The sequence below is a fragment of the Carya illinoinensis genome, chromosome 11 (assembly GCF_018687715.1).
Source record: "Carya illinoinensis cultivar Pawnee chromosome 11, C.illinoinensisPawnee_v1, whole genome shotgun sequence".
In the NCBI taxonomy this organism is placed as follows: Eukaryota; Viridiplantae; Streptophyta; class Magnoliopsida; order Fagales; family Juglandaceae; genus Carya; species Carya illinoinensis.
In genome coordinates, this window is record NC_056762.1 from 8955110 (window position 1) to 8979139 (window position 24030).

A 24030-nucleotide genomic window follows, 5' to 3' on the forward strand; every position below is an offset into this window, starting at 1 on the left:
GTTGACTTTGAGCGATTATTTTCAATAGCAATAAGAAGGGCTCTAACTTGATCTTCAAAGCCTATATAAGAAAAACCAAATACTGATTGCATCTCCTCAACCTTCTTAAATACCCAATCTTAGGGGTGTGCATAAAATGCCTTGGGCCGGTCCGTCCGTAGCAACCGAAGTGAGCCCACCCGACATATGTCGGGTTATTCGGATCCAACCCTCTTACGGGTTGAGAGACACTAATATCGGTCGAAACCGATGGATCCGTTAACTTCATTTCAAGCTCTTCGGTCTTCCCCTAGCTTTACAAACCCTAGCCACCAGTGCACCACGCCATTCGGTTCGTCTTCGCCGTCCGTCTTCGCTGTCGAACCAGTGAGTCCTTCTATTTTCCTTTCTATTTTGCTATTTGTCGAACCAGTGATGATCCCATTTCGCACTAATAGTGAAACTGCATCATAGAATTTGATCTTAAGATATTGAAGTCTCTGATAATGCTGGATGTTATCAGATAATAAAGAATAATAATAATATTGGTTCAATATTTGGCTCAGTAATCCTTTTACCTGTGGTTCGATATTTGGCTTGCCTGTTCCATCACATTCTGCAAAAGAGAATTCCCAAGTCATATAACCTTGGAGTTCAAATTTGTAACTTTTTTCATGGCAGGGGCAAACTTCCAAAAAAAGTGTCTTTAATGGCATTTCATATGTAAATGACCGGATTGTTTTCTTCAAAATGAGTAAATCCCAAATACATGACCCCACCGCTCAGAACCACATTATCAAAGTAATCTTAGTATGGAATCCAACCCAAGATGTCTCAATCTACAACTCATTCCAAACTCTCCCTTTTGATCACTAGGCCACACGTGACAGGTTGTGGGAAAAAAAACATAATAACTGTTTGCTTCCAATATTTTCAAGTAGATTATAGCTTTTTATCCTGGTATAGAGGGAAGAAAAGGTTGTAGATATCATACTCTCACCAAATAGATACCGTCTCTAATAGTTCTGTCCCACCTTTTCACCCCCCCCCCCACCCCCACCCCTCTTAAAAAAAGAGAAAATAGAGATAAGATAATATAAGATTTTCCTGCAGACCAGATGGCCTAGACACTGATTTAGTCAATGACACATACATGTTGAGATGATACAGTGGTCCATAAGTAGAGAACTAGTGTCGGTTCTTAGAGGTCGCATCATTTTTGAGAAATAAGTAAAGATGTAAGATGAGCTTTTGTTCACCCATTTCCTACCTGCCAACAATTGCCGTGTTCTTAATTTACCACAGAAAAGAACATAAGAAGAAGGTTTTTTGTTCTTCTGTTTTGTGATGGTGTTGGGATATTTTGATGTTTTTAGAAGTTGATTAATACTGCATTGGGCTTCTGGATATGGTTTTTTAATAATCCAAATACTCTTATATTTCGGACTGGAAGCTTTGCTGAATCAAGTCTGGATATGGTTATATCATTTCCCACTCTGATTTAGTTTCTTCCCCCTTTTGACAAATTGCAGTCCATTATATCAAGTTTTCGTATGCTTAACCAACCATCAAATTGTCTATTTCTTGAATGATGTAATTTATAGTTTTTTGTGAGCGCCCATCTGTCAGAATGGTCTATTGATTGTTTTGACGAGTAAGTCCCATAATATGATATCAAGGAGAGTTTGCATGAGTTTGTGATGATAGTGACTATCTTCATTGATGATTACTTTTTTAGTGACCCCCTGTTTTTGGGTTGAAATGCTGGCTTAATGTAACTATAGAAAACAGAGCATGGGCTGCATTTAGTGATTTAGGTACAAGCTATGTCCCTGTTGCTTCTAGAAGTTTAGAGTAAATTCATGTTTTCTTTGGATCTCAACTAGTTGACTAGTTCTTATCCCAACCAGGCTGCATTTTTTTAATCTATTTTGCATGACAAGTGTTTTAAAACTAGTTATATAACTTTGTTGTACTTGAATTGGACCAATGTTATCGTGATGCATGCACTAGTTCTTGAAAAGTGCCTTATTTGTGTCTTGATTTTTTGAATTTATTGAAAGTTTTGAGGCAGAATTGGGTAATGAATTTATTTCTTATTTACATATTTATTAAACTTTTTCGTAATGTTTATTTTTATATCATTTTAATAATCATCATGTGTTTTTTTAGAGTTTGGTCCAAAATCAAGCTTTGCTTATGATGATGAGATTGAGGAGTAACTCAAGGCTTATGGTATGCGTGAATGGTATGATTTTCATTTTCACTCATTTTTATATGATTTGCATGAATTAAAAATTCTGATTTGATTTTCCCTAATATTAGTTTTTAAACCTTTGATATTGGATTTGTAGATTCACTTGCAAAATGGTGGATTAAGATGGAATGTAAGTAGTAGCTTTGGAAACCCAAGGATGAGTGGAGGTTTTTGTTGCTGCCTTCTCAACAAATTATGGAATTGGTTTTAATAGCAATTGTATAGAAAAATATTTTTATTTTGCAGTTTTTCTCTTGATAGTTTTGTACTAGTATTTTGCACACTCCTTAGTAATAAAATGATATTTATTTGTATGGAAAACAAACCAAAGCGGGTGCAGAGAATTGCAGAATTTCGTTAAAACAGAACTAGAAAGAAAAAAAAAAAAAAAAAACGATCCGTCCGTACAACCCGGCATGTACGGAAGGTGCGGGTCGAGTTGGCGCGCTTTGGGTAACTGGGTCGGATCCGACATGCAGAAAAACCGGCTTTGCTTCACGGGTTGCAGGCCTACCCAATCTGATACACACAAAACCGGATTAGGGGGAAGAGTGCATAAAGGAGTTGGTTCCTCCATCCTCCCAACAGATTGCACATTGTCAAAAACATTCACTGCCAATTTTGAGTCTTGAGTAAAGTCCAACTGTTGAGGTTGAAACTGGTCTTCCATATCCATTGGAGCCCTCTCAAAAGGTAAAACAATGAGGAGATGGAACTACAACTGCTGTCGAGGGGCAAGCCGACTCTGTCGGCCTGTTCTATGAAGATTCCCCACTTGACTGCTGGAGCAGAAGTTGAAAACCTGCCTCATACGGCGACCCCACAGAAGATAAGAAGACAGTCGCAGGCGGTGGAAAAGGGGCAACGACTACCGTCAAAGGCCTAGTAGCCTCAGTCGACCTACTCTATACAAGACCCAACACGTCAATGCTGGTGCAGGGGTTCAAAATAGCTTCAACATCATTGCCTATCGCGTCGACTGAGCCTGCTCGAGCTGCAACCTGTAGAGAACCCTCTGATAGTGGTGCCTCTCCCTTTGCGGATAAACTCAGACCCTTCGTTGGCATCGGTAGCTGAGCCTCGTCGCCCTCGATGAAACCCACTACTGCAAGGTAAGAGAAGCCCAACGTCTTCTCTAGACGGGGCCGTTGGAAGGCCTGAAGAGCTTGGGTCGATTAGAGGGGCACTTACCTTTAGATAAGGGTGTAACCTGTCTGGTCCAGTCCAGTTTTGGACAAAATTTAGGACCAAACCTATATGCACCGATTTTACATTTTTCAATATCGATTACGTACCAGTTACCCTTCTAAATCAACATTTCAATTTTACCGATTTTCGGTCCGGTTTAGTCCAATTTTTCAGTTTTAATGTACTATATTATATATAATATATTATATAATATAATATATTATATTATATAATACTATAGTGATAATATATAATATAGTAATATACTATAGTATATTATAATATATAGTAATACAGTATTAATATAACTATTAATATCATATATATGAACTGGTCCGGTCCGATTTTAGAAAAAGAAAAATTAGAACCGGACCGATTTTAAGAAAAATAAAACCTATATCAGACCGAACCAAACTTGGGACCAAACCGATCCCACCGGTTTGGTCCGATTCGGTCTAGTTTACCGGTTCACCAGTTTTTTTTTTACACTCCTACCCTTAGAGAGCCCAATAGAGGGACCAGTACCTGGCCCATTTAAGGGGCCCTTGCCTTTAGATAGCCCATTGGGCCCGAATCCTAGGTTATCTAGCAACCCATGGCCAGCAGACCCATCACCCGACATTAAGGCCAACCCCTAGCCTTGCTCTTTAACGCACCGTTTAAGCCAATTGATATTAACTTGCAGAACCCCCATCTATTTTTGCATGAGTCAATACCCGCAAGCCCATTTCCTTTTTAAGGCCAACACCTCTCTTGCCATCCTCCTCACGTCCCTGGTTCACTGCAAAAAGGGCACCACTGGCAACCCCACTTGCAACCCTCGTCTAGTTGACGAGATAGGTCCGAAGACCTCGATTGTTGGAGAGCCTCCTTGTATGATTGAGAAGGTTTCGTAAAGGACGTTATCGTCATCGCTGGTAGTGCTTGGCCCGCTGAAATGAGCCACCTCTCGTAACACCTCCACCTATTTCCATCATCCCCACCCATCTCTATTATCAGGAACAAGTATGTTGTTACGACGCCCACTCCTCAATGCTCTTCCAACGCCTTGAACGCACTTTAAATATTTGTGCACCTCTGCACAATGAGACCCTTGTCCCCTTCGCGATGGCTAACATAAAACCTTTTCCTCCTTGCATTCATGCCGTCCTCTAAGACTTTGCTAAACCACCGTGTAGTGGCTAACTCTATTCTCAAGCATCTCACAAACCTTGCTAGCTCTATTCTCAAGCATCTCACAAACCTCCACCCTCTTTCAGTAAGAATCAACCATTGCCCCTCCCTAGAAACCTCAAAGGTTTTTAGTTCAATGACAACAACTTTCAAGCAATCACGAGCAAAGCTCAAACTTTGAAGCAATCACGAACACCATCGAAATGTAATTTCATGTGAAAAAATAAAAGTCTGAGAATGAAAGTGTACGGAGAGGATTTTCTCTCTCTAAGAATGCGAATATATATATATATATATATGATGAAAGATTCGGTTGACAAATGAAAGAAACATGTTAGGCTGCCATGTCTTATGTCTAAACCATCACAAGTTACTCCATTCCTAAATAAGACTAAACACCACTTTCTGCACCAGGTTGTGTTCTACCTCTTATCAGCGAATTCTTTTCTGCACCCAAGAACTTCTCATTTCTATTTCCCTTTTACATTCCAACCAATTCAGACAGAAAGCAAACACAAGGAACAAGAAGAAAAACAAACATAACGTAACAAGAGAAAGTAATAATAATAATATAAATTTGTTCGAAACCCATATAACTCCATCCACACAACCACCGAATTACACCCGATTGTCTTAGGAGAGCAAGCTATAAAGGGCTCACAAAAATCTTTCAGCTAAAGTTGCAACAAACAGTCGTCCACTTATTATAAATAAACTACTTGGGGCCAATGTCTTTCAGAGCACAAATCTGCTCCTCCCCCATTGCCGACATCACACTGACAACCAGGTCCTTGCCATCAGCAAACCCATCCTTGATCTGCACTCACCAACAAATGGTGTAACCATTTATAGATATTCAGTGAATCTAACGCAAACATAAATTAATCACCAACAAATGGTTTTGCACTAAAGAGTATAATAAATGCACCCCAGAACTAGTAATAAATTATGGAAACAAGTGGAGAAAAGTATAATAAATCCATTCTAATTTCAGTAAATGAAATGTGAATTTAACCAACCTGAGTCAGCAGATTGTCATCGGTTGGGAGCTTCAGATCATCCTTGGTGTTCCCATTTTCAGTCAGCAAACTCACCTAAAGACAGTTTAAATTATTAACAAACTGAAATTCAGAGGAAAAACACCCATGTTGAGTGAAGGAGTGATGAAATGCGTGTAGAAAATTGAGCATACAAATCCATCCTCAGAGATATCAATCAGCTGGTAGTCAGTACGATTAACATGAGGAACCTGCACAAAACAGACAAACACTCGTTTTTAAATACCAAGAACTTACCATGTAACAATTAAAAAATGCAATCAAATTGAAAGAACAATAATGCAAATAAAATTACTACATACGTCACAGTTATGGGAAGAGGGCACAATATCTTCAAGTTTCTTGCCAGTAAAAATGTCAATTCCTACAAAGTGGCACTTAGCATGACCATGCTTGCCAGTCTTGGAGGTGGAAACTTCTACCACCTGTTACAGGAAACACAGGATTCATCAGCTCATGAGACCACCATAAGAATTCATCACTCTCGACATACCTATCAAAATCACTACTTCAAATATATATCCAAACTTGTTAACAGGCAGAGCCGGGGTAACCACAAGGTTCCTTGGATTTCCAAATGTGTAGAAATTGAATTATTGAGGTACTTTTATCAAGAAAATTATAGCCCCCACCCCGGCCAAAATAAAAACTCAAGACTTCCTGGTTCTGCCCCTGTTAACAGGGATATACTGCTAAAGCATGTTATCCCCTTCCTAAATTCAGCTACCAAACAGACATCAAGCACCTATCTGATTTTACGTTTGAACTTTTATAGAAGCCCCAATGCAAAAGAATATTTTTATGGACTACGTTGAAGCAAAAATATTGGCATAATGGAATGAAAGAAAGAAGTTTGAAAAACAACATCAACTCCACCAAGAGACCAAATAATTACAAAATAGCTAGCTGAAAATTATGTTGACCAAACATTTATGATATTTCCGAGCACCCAAACGGGTCAGATCCAAATTAACCGTGAGAAAATAACATTGTAAGTAATCAATTTGAGGCTATGAGATCGAAATATGAGCCGAATTATAAATCAGACAGCACGGAAGGCTGATATCATCATCTAACCAACCGGATCTCAACCATAATTACAGAGCCACATAGAAGCAACAATACATTCATGTCCACAATCAGTCCAGGAATCAAACCTAAAATCAGAAAATTCCCAAAAACATCTTTTTCTTTGTTGGGTACATCAAATTTCATAGGAAGAAGACGTCTCATCTATCGAATCCAATATCAATACCTAAAATATATACAGCATATTCTCGACAAAAATCTCAAGAGCAAACTAGTTTCTTTCAGAGGAAACAAACAAAGGGGAAAAAGAAAGAAACCTTGCAGGGGCGAGCCTTGATGACGATGTAGCCGTTCTTACGGATGGTACCAGCCTGCTGGGGATAGGTCTTGGAGGCTCCAGCATCGGCCTTGGACTCGAAATGGTGCTCCTCACTGTCAGACATGGATTTTCTTCCTCAAAGCTCTCTCTCAACTCACAGATTCGATTCGAATCAACTCAAACGGACTCGGATTCTCAGCAGAAGGGCCACGGAGGAGGCGGAGAGGACGAACAAGGGTAGATACACCTAGATATATATAGATAGAGATATAGATATACACAAATTGTAAATTCAGGTCCCAGTTCTCAGGGTGTCGCTCGCACGCACACTCTTCCTAGGGTTTCATCGTGGGCCCAAATTAGCTGCGAACCGTTGGATTCAGTGTTGCGGTGTGGGCCCGGTTGCATCTTCGAACAATTAGCGTTTACTGAACGCTATGATTTATTACGGGCTTGGACTCTGGGCCGTGATTGTGTTACGCACAGAGGAGGTAGATATGGCTGAATGACATATCTGATTGGTCCGTGGTGGCCGATGGAGAGTCTACGTTCAATTATTATGTGCGGAGAGGGATGTGGGATTTTGGATGCATATGGGGGCAAAATAGTAAAAGAGCTACCTCGACATCCAGGGATATGTAAGTCAAGAAACGCATAATGACCGATTTAATTTTGTGTTATTCTAAGCAATATCAAAGCATTTAATGTTCATTTTTTTTAGTACTTAATAGTTTAATTATTTCATAGTCTTTATAATATAGATGAAGCGGTGTGTTGTTATCCTCTCCAAAAGTATCATATCATTTAGCTTTATTTGTGGCCTTTTAAATGATATAAGCTCATGTGATCAATAGAAGTACAATTAAATAAACCGTTTTTCTTTGGAACGGCAAATCCGACAATGTGAATTTAATGAAATCCAATAGGGAGCTGACACATCACCTAAGTACATATACTCATTTCTGGACCACATGGCAAAATAAGAAACCAAGAATCATTGACAACCCGTGTATTCTTTTCTCCTTAGAACCATCAACCCACTTCGTCCATACTCAAACACACGTTGCACAACCTTGATTGGCATTAGATGTTTGAAAATAAAGTCTCGACTCTCAACCAATTTCAAGAGTACACAGATTCTCAAGAGGGAGTATACCATCAAAATCAAGATTTTTTCCACTTGAGCGAACCCCCAAGGACTCTTGGAATACAAATACATTGTGTATCGTAAAGTGCAACTCAATAAATAAAATCTCAAACGATCATGGACTCAATTTTTAATGTTTGCCAATGCTCACAATACTTGCCATTTTGTGATAATTTTCCCTAATCTTGATTTCAAAACTGGTTAATAAGTACTTGCAAATAAAATAAAAGGATAAAAAGTATATCTTCCAAATTTTGTTTTTTAGTTAATTACTTGGGGGGTTCATCTGCTAATCCACTTAACAGATCGCTATTATGGGCTGCAAAACAAGATCCATTAAGATAAGAGGAAAAGAATTAGGCAGCCGGTCAATTTTTGCAATGTCACTTTCATGAAATGACTGGCCTACAAAGAAAGAAGAATTCCACAAAATGAAAAGATTGCTCAATCAAATGGATATGCACAAATCCTCATGTTCCTCTCAAGTCTCAACAATGCTATCTCCTTAAAAAAGTTCAAAAAAAAAAAAAAAAAAAATCCACAAGTTGAAAAGAGCCACCACTCAGGTCGTTGGAACAAGGGATAAGCTTCTCTTTTTATTTTATTTATACAAGTAACAATGAATGTACTGATGAATAGATTCATGCACTGGCACAGCTTACTTCAGTTCAGAAATTTACGGTAACAACCTCAAAATTCTTCTACTTTAATGGCATTGCTAGGTATTTCATATGCATCTTTGGCCCTTGATTTCTTCACACCAGCTGTGAACAACACTTTGTCAGATTTGTAGCTTTCGACCGTTACACTGGTGACCTTGACCCACACCAGAACCTTTGTCTTCATTCCTTCTATTCCAGTGAGCTTGCCCCTTGACAATGTCCCTTTAACACGAGTAGCATACCGAACAACAGATGAATCCTTGAAGGTAACCTCACAGGCAGAGGGAAAATACACTATGAGCTTGGCCTTTAATTGATCAAATTCATAACATGTTATGTTCCGTGGGAATAGCCCAGGAGGTAGGTTGTACTCTCGGAGGAGATCTGGCAAGTCTTTCAATGGCTTACCTGTAAGAAGGTTAAGCTTCATAACATCCTCACATACTTGTAATGGAGATTTCTTTAATAAAAAAAATTGGCACGAAAATGATGCATAAGAGAAATGTGTCTGGAAACTTGGGATCGTAATGGATTCAAGCAACATTCTGGTTGTCTCTTTAATAATTTTTTCTATAGGTAGAACTACAGTTAGCAGTCTAAACTCCAACCCTTATTCTTTCTACATGTGGGGGCAGCCTTCTTTTGTGTTGCCAAAGATGCAGCGCCTAGAATTGCATAGCCTCAAAAATGCACTTTGTGGGAAAGACAAAGCACTTTTGTCATTCTAACCAAGATACATAAAATAGTGGAGCAGAAAGTAACCACAAAACATATATGCATCTTATCATGTATGGTAATCACTCTAGTAATAAGGAATCTGAAGTCAAATGAAACAGCAACCAGTCCAGCTACAACGCAAAATAGCTAAGAGGGCATGCCGCCTACTATTAAAATTCAGGTTTCTGCAACCTTTTTTCAACTGAACTTAATGATGAGGTAAAGGGACTAGTGTAACTAATAGTGTTGCAAATGATTTTTAAAAAGCTAGGAATGATGACTAGTGGGACTACTAGTTCCTAAATGATTTTCAAAAGGCAAGGATGATAACTAGTGGGACAAATGCTGTAAGCGACCCAATTCTTGTTTTGATAGGTACTGTAAGTGATCCAAATTACTGTTGGATAGTCAGCATAAGACCAAATTCCCTCATGAGATATGGGATCTCTAGATTTCTGTCAATATGTCCAGAGAAATGCAATTCAGTGATACTGTCTAGATAAGGGATGGCGTTCTATCATAATTATCAAGAGACCCTTATGTGACTTTCAATTTATGAAAGCACCTGCCCTGCATGGGGGCAGCGTGTCATGGTTTCTCATTTCCTTTTTTGTTCGCCATGGGCAGCATGAGGCATGAGTCACCCTTGTATAAGTGGCTCTATACATGTGGTGGAGTGGTGCCTTCAACTTATGAGTTTCAGAAACATATGCACAAAGTGGGGAACACTGAGATAAAAGAAGAAAAGCAAGCTGACGAACAAACACAGCTTTCTGAGGGAAGCAAACTAATCGGGAAATTTAGGGGCTTCTAAATGCCCTGTTGGCTGTTTTTTCGAAAAGGGCCTTTTAAAACTCATCAATTGTCTCTTATCATCCCCTATTGGCCCAATCTTCAATAAAGATGTACACATCCTGAATTGTTTTGTAAAGATATACAAATCGTCAATCTCTGGCATGAGTCATGTTTTGCATGACTCATGTGGTGGAGTGGTGCCTTCAACTTATGAGTTTCAGAAGCATATGCACAAAGTGGGGAACACTGAGATAAAAGAAGAAAAGCAAGCTGACGAACAAACACAGCTTTCTGAGGGAAGCAAACTAATCGGGAAATTTAGGGGGCTTCTAAATGCCCTGTTGGCTGTTTTTTCGAAAAGGGCCTTTTAAAACTCATCAATTGTCTCTTATCATCCCCTATTGGCCCAATCTTCAATAAAGATGTACACATCCTGAATTGTTTTGTAAAGATATACAAATCGTCAATCTCTGGCAGATTTAAAAGAAAAAGAAAATGTATGTAGTCTAGTCTATGAGAAACATTTTTACTTAAGAGAACTAATATGAAAACACATACAAATCTACAATGAAAGGAATTCCAAGGCATTGAACGAGGAGTTGCAAACCAAGGTCAAGGCCTTGAAATTACTTACAAGATGGGTATATACGGTTTATAAAAAAGGGTTCCCTACCTTTCAGCTTGTTGAAAATCCATTTGGCCTTCCCTTCAACGGTATTTGAAAGAGACTGCAATTATGAAAAAAATGAAGTTAAAAAGAAAAAATAGTTATCTACTTAGATACCATATTACAAATATATGGCATTAAAAATGTCACCGATAGATAAATCTGATGGTGGTTTTTATTCCTTCAATTTGGCTACTACTGACATAATTTCTGTAGTTTTAGATGACCTATCATGTAGAATAGTCTGGCTCATTTATCTCATAAAAGCACTGCCCTGTCTAACTAATATACAGAAATTACTAATGAGCTATAAAACGTTCATTTTCATTTCAACCATTACACAAATAATTGGGCAAACTTTTGCAGGAATAGGATATAGAAACCTACGAACAAGCCATGATGCAAGGGCTGTTTTACACTTAGGTAGAACATACTAAAAGGAAGCATTAGAAATATTAGAAATACATACTAAAGTTTTAGAAGTTCCCTCCCTCCCACAGGAAAAACGAAACATAAAACTTTAGCCAGCAAAACATCTAAAACACAAAGGCAAAGACCCTCTTGAATCCTCAGCTCAATAAAAATAAAACAGCCCAATTTCTCCATTATTTTTAATTTACCTGTTAACTAAACTATGCTAGATCGTGCAAATTATCAAGCGGCCATGTGATATCAAGCAACATATATTTTTTTTTTATAAGGTGTCAACTATCAAGCAGCATTATGCATATAAAGATCACAAACCAGCTAAGAAAACAAAATTTCAGAAGAATGCGAGAGCACTGATAGTTGGAAGAGGTGGTAAAAGAAAGAGATAGAGAAAAGGGGAACATACAGAGAGGTCTTCAGAGATGTGGGAGATCTCTTCCTTGGCTTTCTTGGAAATCCAAAAGCTCCCGACTTTTGTTAGAGCTTTCTCCATTTCCCTCTCCTAAGTTCCCCAAACTCTTTCTCAAACCTCACTTCCCACCCTCTTCTCTCCACTGAGAGGAGGATGAGGAAATTCGTCACCAAAATCTCTATCCTCTCTCTCTCTCTCTATCTCTCTCTCACGGAGGATGATGTGTCACCAAAAATAAAAAATAAAATGAGGGGTAAACTAATAAATTTGAATAAACAGCCAAAACGACATAGCTTTTGGAGTAAGTTTCCTTTTTATTGGTGTTTTTAATTTTTGCTTAGTATTCTTATTTGGCATAGGCAGTATATTAATACCCAAAAAATAAAGAAAAAAGTGGTGAAAACTTCCAGTAAAAATAATAAAAAAGACAATAATGAGAGTAATGAAGTTTAATTGCGTTGTAAGATAAGGTAGACGATTACATCAACATAACTTACCTATTACTTCAATAATGACACTTTATCTTATTATTATTATTATTAATCACCACCTAACAATCAAGAAGGACAATATATCTTTCAAAAAAAAGAAGAAGAAGGACAATATATATCATGTTATAAACTATCTTGAATTATATGACCACATTTATCTAGTCGTCAAATGCATAGTTCATAGTGCTAGCATAGTGAGCTAGCATAGTCCCCTTTGTACGCCTATATATATCGTTGAATTTTTTAAGAAATTGATAAGTTTGATATATGAATCAATAAGAATGGCTCTCTACCATTCTCTCTCTATCTTTAAAACTCTCTCTTTTCATGATTTCATAATACGTTATCAGCATGATCGAAAATTTTCTTCCTCCGCACAGCTCCAATTTCTCTCTATGGGTTTCTCTCATCCACATCACTAGAAACCCAGATCCCTCTTCTTTTTCTTCTTTCTCTGCAAAAACCCATCTACCCGAACCTCTCTAAATCGACCCGTTCTGAACGGTCTGAGGCTTTCAAGGCCCGGTCCCAGCTCTTCATATGTACGACCAAGACCGAGTGGCTTGACGGCAAGCACGTTGTGGTTGCCTAGAAATCTGCAGTCCTCAATGCCTTAGAAATCATGTGTTCCTCTCCGATCACCGACAGATCTTGTTCTGAACTAGCCGGATTGGATGTGTAGGAGCTTGAAGATGCGGTTAACGAGCAGATCTTGCTCCGGAGAGATGTCGGAGTTGAATCCGCCCAGTTTCGGGACCTGCATGGGCGCACCGACAAGTTCCCAAACTCTTTGACCGAGAAGTATGGCACGCCCCCCCAGAGTCCAGTAAATGCATGAAAACTAAGCCCTGTCCAGGTCTGCTTACACTCACCGCTAACCACATGTACACGAACTGAGTGAGCACCATGATCCACCAGGACAAGCTCAGCAGGATCTCTGAGTAGATCCGGTCACGTCCTCCTCCACCACATATAGGACCACGACAACCAGATCCGGACAGTCGGTCCCCAATAGCGTGAGAAGCAGCAACAAGAAGGTAGACCAGATCGGCTGGCTTCTATCTATGATGAATCTAAAGATCAGCTTACTTCCATGAATATTTGTTCGAAGATAATCAAAATCTTGCCAGATGGAGTAATACTAGTACTGGCTCGTACAACCTAATATTCATGGAAGAAAAGGAAAGCACGTTTTCTAGGCCATTCGGCAACTCGCATACCGACTACGAACCCAGATGCACCGGTTATGAAGGTCACGGATTGGCTCCATAAGCCCGAAATTAGATCCAATCCATTACGAAGACGCATCAGAAAATTGATCGGTGATTGGTGAAGTCCAGTAGCCCGAGAAGCACCGTCGGATCTTGGTGTCTCAAGGCTGCTACCTCTTCCCAAGTGAGTAAGTCGTATCAGCTTGAAATTCATCCCAGTGGTCATAGAGGCTATGGCATGGTTCATGGAAAGCAAGCAAGAAGAAGAACAACTCTTCGCTTAACTTGTAAGCCGACGGGGAGAAAAAGAGGACCCGGTTTAGAGGGCTGGACCGGACTCCATTTTATTTTTCAACAGCGTAGGACAAAGGAACAATCATGGCGCTGAAAGGACAAGAAAATTTTTTTATGATTTAGCATACTAACAAATTCCATTAGCTTTCGAGAGTGGTTGGCATGTTATATTTAACTAATAATTTCTATTAGTTTTTCCTACAGGAGAAGAAAAGTCAAGAGGCGTGAGGCTTGTCGGCAACATATGAAAAAAAAAATATATATATATATATAATAAAATAAAAAGGAGCAGGTCTTCTTTGTCGGCCATGATTGGGGAGAAACTTCTCAGCCTCACTATCAAATATTACAGCTCTTGAAATGTCTATATTTGCTGCAAATGAGAAATTCATATTTATGCAAAAGCTTAGCAATTTTGTTTCTGTCACATGTGACTTTTTGCAGGTTTCTAGCGAGACGTGATGATGATGATGATGGTGGCTGCTCATGATTTGCCAATGTAGAACCAGTTGTTTCAAACACAACTTAGTGGCAAACACGAGCTTTAAAGTTGTGACCAGATTCATTAATTAAATAGGGTAGAAAAGTAACTTGGCATAAAAGTTAAAAATGGGTTGTTGGAAAAAGTATGACTTTTGCACATTAATTTATGAAAAATGGCATGAGGGAATAGCCGTAGCTTTATTAAAGTAACAACATGCAATTTCTTAGACTTATTCTACAAATGACTTGTTAGTAGGTGGCCGTAGCTTTATTAAAGTAGCAATATACAATTTCTTAGACTTATTCTAGAGATGACTTGTTAGTAGGTAGCCTCTGCAGGAGCAATTATGGCATCAACTTAAAGGAAGTGTATTTATTTGCGTGTCCATAATTTTGACAGCAAGGAGTCTGACCATTGATGGATAAATGAGACATCTTTACGGGCAACAGTATGATGGTCCCTCTTTATAAGAGATAGAGTGCACGAAGTTCATATGATATTGAAGATTGTAATCTTCTATTTCAAGTAAGTTTTTTTTTAAATATCATTTGAAATATTTAAGGTGTGTATTGATGAATTAAAATTTTTATAATTCATATTTTAATTATATCTGTGATTAATTTTTATTCACATAGTTTATATACAAGTTTTATTTATTTATCCTTATTATGAATTATTGATGATAAGATTCATCTTGGAATGGAAATAGAGCATCCCTGAAGGATCGCCCTAAATCAATAATAGCTTTTGAGTATCTCATAGTTTAAATGAGTGATACGTGTACTAAAAGTTCTATGATTTATGCACCTGAAGTTGCATAATTGAAATTGTGGAAAAAATATATATTTGAATGAACGTCTCGAATGTGCTCCTGAAGTAGCAATATCGAGTATGCTCCTGAAGTAGCAATATGAAATGCAAACGTTCACAATATATTCTAAATTTGTATCAAGTCTTTCAGTGACTGAGCAAAATAATGAGTTTTTGATAAGAATCATTAGTCACGTCTTACTAGATCTATATCATTCCCTGAAATGAATGATAATGAATTTATATCATTCTATTCTCTGAAGTGAAAATAATGATGCGTTTCATTCAAAGAAACTAAGAGATTGAACGTGATAATGAATATCTTTTCGGGCCAGAAGCTCATATTGGAAAAGCTATAAACTTTCTCTTTGAAATGATATTATACATATTATGGAATCAAATATTATGATGCATCAAAAAGTGATATGATTCAAAATATTTGTATCTTTTCATGGTTATTTTGATCATCCAAAATCAATTACGATAAGTCGAATGATTTTCATATGGACGTCCATAAAAGAACCAGAAGATTCTTTTACTATAAAGTCTTACCACCAGAAGTGAAAAGAAAAATTTGCTTGAAGCAAATAAGATGAAATTATTCAACGTTATCTTGATTATCATATGTGAACCAGAAGTTCAGATGATAATTAAATTTTGGATGCAATAAGATAAAAATGTCTCATATTCTAGCTGCTAAAATCCTAGCAAGGATTGAAGTCCCTGTAGGACAATTAAGAAATTCAGCAGTCTAAAAACATGTATAAAGGCATGTGAGACTTATTAATACAAAAGATAGAGTATCTCAAAAGAGAAATGTACAAATAATTTGGTGCTCCTGAAGAGACCATACCCATAAAACAAGCAATAAAGTCCATCCAAATTCTCCTATATAAACTCTTGAAAAGTGCCTCCTGAAGAGGTTTTTCATGAAAATGTCTTCCCTTGAAGAGGGACAGGTACCTGAAAATAATGAAATCTCGTTACATTTCATGAATAATGGAGAAATTATGGATAGAAATAAAATCGTTGTCGACAACGTATTCCTATATGAGATGGCAATTGACATTACCAGAAGTAATGGAGAAAGTGAATCAAGAACCGTCGAAGAATACCGACGTAAAATATTGGCCAATATTTGAAAGAAATAATTCCTGTAGAATTGATTCACTAGTAAAATATGATGCATCGGGACTTATAGTCTAAACACCTAAAGAGGTGATACTTGTTGAATGTCAGTGGGTATTTATAGAAATGAAATAAAAATGTGATATATAAATCACGAGTCAGTTTCTCAATTCCTGCAGAATTGATATCACTAAGTAAAATGTGATAAATATAGACTTGAAGTCCAAACACCTAAAGATGTGATTTTTGTTAAATATCAGTGGATATTTATATACATGATATAAAAAGCCCGAACCTTTTAATATGAAAATGTGATATAGAAATCACAAGTTAGTTTCTCGAAGAAACAATATTGATATGATTTTAAAATGGTTGAAATCATATTGAGATTTTTATTAGTTTGAAAGTTACCGAGAGTTTGGATATGCATGATTAACTGCATATTTATATGGATCATTGGATCATGATATATATATGAAAATCCCTGAAGGATAGAAAATGTCTGAAGCTTCTAATATGAATACATCTGGAAATATGTATTCTATCAAGTTTCAAAGATCCTTATATGATCTAAAGCAATCCAAACGCAAATGAAAACAAGCTATTATTGCAGTTTATATATATGATTTAAATGTCATTGAAACTCCAGAAGAGCTCATAAAAACTGCACATATTTGAAATATAAATCTGAAACCCTTGCGGCTTCAAGGGGAAGATGGATGATGTTATTAGTCATGAAATACCATCTTTTAATACAATTAATATTTCAGATTCATATTATGGGTTTGATATGAAGTATGCATTATTAAAGAAGAAATGAAAAGGAGCACACAGAACATCTACCAAAAGATAGAAACACAAATATGAATATTTGTGAAATATTATTTTATTATCTTGAAGCAAGAATTACAGAAATTTAAGGCACTTTGCCTCATTCTTCAAATGCTCTTGTTCTTCAAGAATCTGCATGGCATCCCTATCTAAAGCAGTGAGCAATCGAAAAGAAGATTTAAGCAAGGATTTTAAATTCCTATTCTCTTGCTTTATTGATTCTATCTTCATGTTGGACTCTAGAAGAAGTCGCTGAAGTATAGCAATATTCTCGTGGAGATTGTCAACTCCACAAGTTCTGGATTGCAGTCGTTGAGAAAATGCGACAATGGATGATGAGTATCGGGTACCGAGACTCATAAGCTCATAGATAGCTTCATTATCTGACCTATGAGTCAGATCATTACATTGCATGATAGCACCTGTGGTAGAAGCAGGAACAGCTGATGAACGAGGTGCAGAGTACCTCATAAATTGGCCATGAGAAGATCGCTGAGCCATTGCAGAGTAAAAATGCAGAAAGAGATTGCAAAATAAAAATGTAGTATGATTACAGAAAAGTGAAGAAGATGAGATGCGAATGAAGATGAGCTGAATATCTCTTTTATAGAGAAAATTATGATACAACATCTCTCGTGAAGCAAAAGAAAAGAGATGAAATATAGCTTCATAGCTCTGCGGCGCCTGACAGCTGAGGTGCCTGACAGCTGCAGCACCTGACAGCACGCCTGACACCTACAGAGGAGTTGAAAATCTGCGGTGCTTGTCTGATCTTAAAAGGCTGGCCACCGTTTTTATTAAAAATGAGGTTAGCAGTTTAATGTTGATGAATTCTCCACTAACTGTGTTATTTACAAGAACTCCAGAAGAGTAGTGATCAGCAGAAAGATCCATTTGTGATTATTTTATCAACATGGATCAAGTCCACAGTTAGTTGGATGTACAAATGCGAGTTATCTTTCAGATACACACAAGAAGATCATTGCAATTCATGAGAAGAAAGTTGAAATTGATATCAAGAAGGTACGGTCAAGTAAAAATCTGGCAGATTTATTCACTAAAGCATTACCAACTGCAACATTTAAAAAGATTATGCAGAACATTGGAATGCGGAGGTTTGAAGACCTGTTATCATGCACTTTTCAGGGGAAGTAATGTCTTGAAGACTTGTGCTGATTGTACTCTTTTTCCTTCGCTAAGGTTTTATCCCACTGGGTTTTCCTTTGCAAGGTTTTAATGAGGCAATCCTAAAGCACTCGGCGATACATATGAATACTGTACTCTTTTTCGTTCGCCATTGGTTTTTTCCCACAGGGTTTTTCCTTGGCAAGGTTTTAACGAGGCATATTCTTTAAATATGGTCATCCAAAGGGGAAGTGTTATAAACTATCTTGAATTGTATGACCACATTTATCTAGTCGTCAAATGCATAGTGCATAGTGCTAGCATAGTGAGCTAGCATAGTCCCCTTTGTACGCCTATATATGTCGTTGAATTCTTTAAGAAATTGATAAGTTTGATATATGAATCAATAAGAATGGCTCTCTATCATTCTCTCTCTATCTTTAAAACTCTCTCTTTTCATGATTTCATAACATATCATATTTTTTTAAAAAGAATATTGTAATAAGAGAGTAGACGAAAATTATCTTCAACAATTACTCAATAACATTCTTACGTGATCTTCTATTTTTAATTTTGTTTGCTTTGTTCAAAGTGCAATTACGGTAATTTTTTTGTCGAAAATTTGTGCACCTCTAGAATTAGTTGGGACTAGGGGAGAGATTTGGCTAGTTCGGACCGAAAAAACCAACCAGACTGGCCATTTTTTGACCAGACCGAATTGGTCTAGTCCCGTCTGGTCCAAATTATATAGGACTGAATTCATTCAGTTCGGTCCACAGTCTAAGAATTTTTCACCCCAGATCGGACTCGACTAGACCGAATGAAAATTAAAAAATATATATATTTTATTATTTATATAAATAATTGTATATAATTAATTATTAATATATCACAATATTAGATAAGTATTATATTCTTTAATGTATAACTATAATATATAGTACTAGTATATATTAATATATTAACATATTATAAGAGTTATAGTATAAATTATAGTATATGTATAAATTTATAATAGTATTAGTGTAGTTAACTTAATATATTAGTATTAAATCACTATAACTACATAGATTATTATTTAATATAATATTACCAATTTATCACTAACATATAGTATATTAGTAATACTACTAGTATAGTTATTAATTATAGTATTGGTACTAAGTCTATAACTATATATATTTAGATCAATGTATTAATATATTATTTAATGTATAACTATAATATATAATACTAGTATATATTAGTAATTGTACAATTTATTATGAAATTTTTATTTAATAAGTCACTTAATTTTAATTTACTGTTTTAAATAAAAAAAAATTTATTAATCAATTTTTTTTTTTAAATGGAAGGTTGGACTGAATAGATCGACGGGACTGGACCGTCTCGATTCTTAGGTTGTTCAATCTGGTCCAATGTGGGAAAATCCTGAACTGAATTGGCCTAATCCAGTCCACAAAACCACTTAGGACTGGATTGGACTTCCCCTAGTCGGGACTATTTTTAGACAACAATGTCAATCAAAAATTTTGTTTGTTTTGTTCGAGATTTATATAAAAATAGACTATATGTTTTAAGATTTGATTGTATTTACCCGTATTCACTCTAAACTTATATATTAAGTTGAGATTAGATGAGACGAAAGTTGAATAAAATATTACTAATTTTTATTTTGAGATTTAAAAATGTTGAATTGCTTATTGTATTTTATATGAAAATTTATGAAAATTGCAATGATCAGATGAAATGAAATGAGATGAATTGAGATGAGTGTTGAATCCGAACCTCCCCTAATGCTTTTAAAAGTGTATTTGTAATTTTTGACTTGAATTATTAAGATGTCATTTTTTTTTATTCCATGTTTATTTGTCCTTCATACATACTTCCTATGTCTTCTTTGTAGACCTTCAATGATGCTTAATGGTTGAAATTGGTCATTCGGAAAAACTCTCTCGTTATGCTTGTCCCTACTCCCGCAAGTCCCTCAACAATTGATCAGTGAAACTAGGCCCGCTACCCATCCAACTTGGGTGAGTACACCCACCCAAATGCCAGGTGGGTGGATTGGCTCCCAAGCTGTGCATCCACTCATGGGTCTCATTGGGCCCAGCCCTTTTCGGCTTAGAATATGTTTTTGGATTTTTTTGGGCCAAACTTGTTTTTCACTTCATTCATAATATAAAATTTGAAAATATGAAATATATAATATTACACTTTATCTCTAAATATACATAAACCTAATAAAGTTGTTAACTAATAATTCTAACATATTACAAGTTAATCTAAAAATATTACAAGTTACTATAAAAATATTACAAATAAATTGAATAATTTAAGAATAACAATATTATAAATTACAATACATTAAAAAGGAAATAAAGGTAACAAAATAAGAAATTATTTGTCAAATATCTTTTGCTGAGTCCCTCAAACTCCAAGTGGCATCATAAAACCTGGAAAATAAAGAAAATAAAAAAAAACAAGTATGAAAATGAGGATATGAATCATATGATGTCTCAAAAAGAAAAGAACTTTAATTAGAGAAAAAAAATAAAATGAGTACAAACTACAAAAAATTAATTAACAAACTAATAGTGTATCAAAGTCAAACTATCAATGAGCGACCAATGTAGATTGAGATAGAGCCTCTATTTTGGAATCTGTCCCTACAACAATTGAACTTAAAACTAAATTTATCAAATAAATATCACACAATCTATTATAACCAAAATCAAATATTAAATTTAGAGCAATTATCGCTTTCAGGGTGATTAACATCCTCCTTCCCCTAGCTCTCTGTAAAGTCAACCACCTCTCAACTTGAATTGGCTTCCCTTTTATTCAGTTCTGAGTGCAAATCAAAGCCTCCATAGTGTTAAGACACAATAAACTCCAAAATATATCCAATATGCTCTAGTGCTAAATACAAACTCTAAGCTTGCGGTAGAAAGCTTTTAGCAAAGCTTTATTTGCAAAGCAATGGTGGAGACTTTTCCAACAGTAGGATTTTTTGTCTACTGTTATACTTAAAGCCAAGTTTTTTTTGGAGGGTAATATGAGTCTTATCTGGGTTATAAACCATCTTTGGCTTGGAGAAGTATGTGGAGTGGCAGAGATCTTTTTAAAGAATGTCTCATTTGAAGGGCTGGATAATAACAATTCTCGTAACCATTGTATTCAACAAATCCACACTATCAACACAACTTTGTTACAAGTGGTTATAAATGTAACAGCCTGCTAGAAATTTAATTGTAGAATTTCTATTGGCTTTAGGAATCTCGTGAAGACCCCATAAGTTTTCACGAAACCATTAATCGTATATGTTTTAGTCTAACCACATAGTTAGTGTTATTACTCATTATGGTATCAAAAGTATGGAATGTCCAAATTAAGTTAGAGAAGTTTTAATTGGACACCTTAATATTGATTTTGGCCAAGTAATTTCATCTCCCTACATGGCTAATCAGATGTCGTCAAGAGAATCTAGAAGGTTCTAGAAGGAAAAAAAAAATCAAAGAGCTACCCCACTCTTCCAAGTCTATACTCTACCATTAGAAAATATCTTAGGCTGATATTTGTAAATATTTTTGGGTAAAAATATCTTGAGCTGATTTTTGTTGATATTATTGGGTAAAAATACCTTGAACTGATATTTGTGGATATTTTTGGGTAAAAATATCTTGAGCTAATTTTCGTGGATATTATTAGGTAAAAATATCTTGAACTGATTTTTGTTGATATTATTGGATAAAAATATATTGACCTAATTTTTGTGGATATTATTGGGTAAAAATATCTTGAACTGATTTTTGTAGATATTATTGGGTAAGAAAGACCTACACTCAACCCTCATTTCAGCCTCATCCTCTTCCATATCTTGTGCATAAATGTCTCTAGCCCACTCCCCACGAAATCATCTTTCTTTACACCTTTCATTGAATGAACACCAAACACTCTCTCGGATAGCTTTTAGGTATTTTTTTGTATACCCATTTCAAAGCTGTTGTAAGTGTTTTATCATAAATTTTCCTTCATATAAGTTGTTTCTTTTTTAGTCTAGTTTATGTGTATATCTTATTTGTTCCATTTGAAAATCATTTGATCAGTCAAATATTATTTAAGCTCTATAAAGGTCATTCTGGGAGATAAACTTGAGAATATGTTGTATTTTAGAGTTTTTGACCAAGTTAATGGATATATCTTGGTCCGAAATTTTTATGGAGTATTGTTAACATGTGTATATGATTATTGGTTTAGGATTTGTTGCATGATTAAAGGTTTTGATGAAATATTTTCTTAGATCTAGAAACTTAGAAATTGGAAGAGGAAAAATAGTTTCTGTTTTGATAAAGTTTAAATCTTTGGCGGTTTAAACCTATTCCAATGGCTTTGATAATTTTATTGGAGGATCTTAAGCCTCTTATATACATATTAGAATATTATTTTGAAGATATTTGATGTAAGTTTCAAAGATATGAAATATTATGCAAAGAGATGTTCGGATAGACCAAAGTGTGAATGTTCTTGGCTCAATTTATGTTTTGGTTAATGTTTAAACATGTGATCTTGAATTAGAAGTTTATATATGTTTTAGGACATCTTTTTAAATTATGTGATGGTTTGGTTTGAGAATCATATCTTTATAAGTCATAGATCAAAATGTTAATCAAAACAAGTTAGAAATAAAAATCAATGGAAATAGCATATGAGAATTTCGGCCCTATGGAGTTTTAATAGTTGTGATTAGTTTTAAATTTCTCTAAATTGATATTTTAGTTTATGATAAAATTTACATGAGGCATGTAAATCTTGGTGACTTTTGGAGTTAGTATGCAAAATCCTTAAGTTAGGGGTAAAACAGTCATTTTCCTACATGTAGAAGGTAAAATGGAAATTTTACTTTTTAATTTAGTATTTTCCATATTTCAAATTATTAGTGATTTAGTTCTAACTTTTAGAATTACTAATTACAGTTCCTCGTGATCGCGCTTGAGGTTTTATAAGAAACGCGGAGATCGAGGTAAGTTAGCTTTTAACTTATTAGCAGTCTACTGTGTATGTGTGCTAAGTAAAGGAACTACAGTGTATGTATGAGTGTTATCATATATGCCATGCCATGCCAAGTTATCACATATTTGTCTGTTACACAAAATTTATTCTGTCATGAGTTTCATCTGTTACACAAGATACTATGTCATATATTGCAAGTACATAATGTTAAATATGGCATCTATTACATGTATGTCATGTCATGTTCACTATTGCAAGTATGTCATGTTAATTATGTTTCCGTTACATGTGATATCATGTTATGAAATGTTGTGTGATACATGTTTAAGTTATGTTACGATATAACCATATCTCAAGTATGTCAAATTTTACTTTGATTACTTATGTATGGAGTCACAGCAATTATGACACATACACTATGTGAGACACAATAATTGTGACACGTAAAATTCATGGAGCCACAACAACTATAGAGTATGTATTTAAGCAGTTAAAAAATTAGTTCAGTTCACGTTTCAATTTAAGTTATGTCAATTATGTTATGTTGTACGTCAAGTTATACTTTGATTACTTCTGTATGGGATCACAACAATTGTGACGCATACACTACGTGAGACACAACAATTATGACACGTAGAATACAAGGGCCACAACAACTGTGAAATATGTATTTAAGCAGTTAAAGAATAAGTTTCAGGCACACGAAATATGGAATCACAGCAATTGTGACGCATACACTACGTGAGACACAACAATTGTGACACGTAGAATACATGGGGTCACAACAACTGTGGAGTATGTATTTAAGCAG

At 35.7% G+C, this 24030-nt stretch overlaps 2 protein-coding genes across 2 annotated transcripts; both read right to left on the reverse strand.

The window, feature by feature from the left end:
- Positions 1–5142: 5142 nt before the first annotated feature.
- On the reverse strand, positions 5143–7278 carry LOC122281762 (eukaryotic translation initiation factor 5A-2-like). Its single transcript, XM_043093527.1, has 5 exons — positions 7002–7278; positions 5958–6080; positions 5790–5846; positions 5617–5691; positions 5143–5414 (listed from the first exon to the last, which is right to left on the reverse strand). The coding sequence occupies exons 1-5, from the start codon at positions 7125–7127 to the stop codon at positions 5313–5315; spliced, it is 483 nt and encodes a 160-aa protein (XP_042949461.1). The 5' UTR covers positions 7128–7278; the 3' UTR covers positions 5143–5312.
- A 1294-nt stretch (positions 7279–8572) lies between these two features.
- On the reverse strand, positions 8573–12058 carry LOC122282937 (uncharacterized protein At5g01610-like). Its single transcript, XM_043095026.1, has 3 exons — positions 11827–12058; positions 10998–11052; positions 8573–9220 (listed from the first exon to the last, which is right to left on the reverse strand). The coding sequence occupies exons 1-3, from the start codon at positions 11911–11913 to the stop codon at positions 8841–8843; spliced, it is 522 nt and encodes a 173-aa protein (XP_042950960.1). The 5' UTR covers positions 11914–12058; the 3' UTR covers positions 8573–8840.
- Between the last annotated feature and the right edge of the window lie 11972 nt (positions 12059–24030).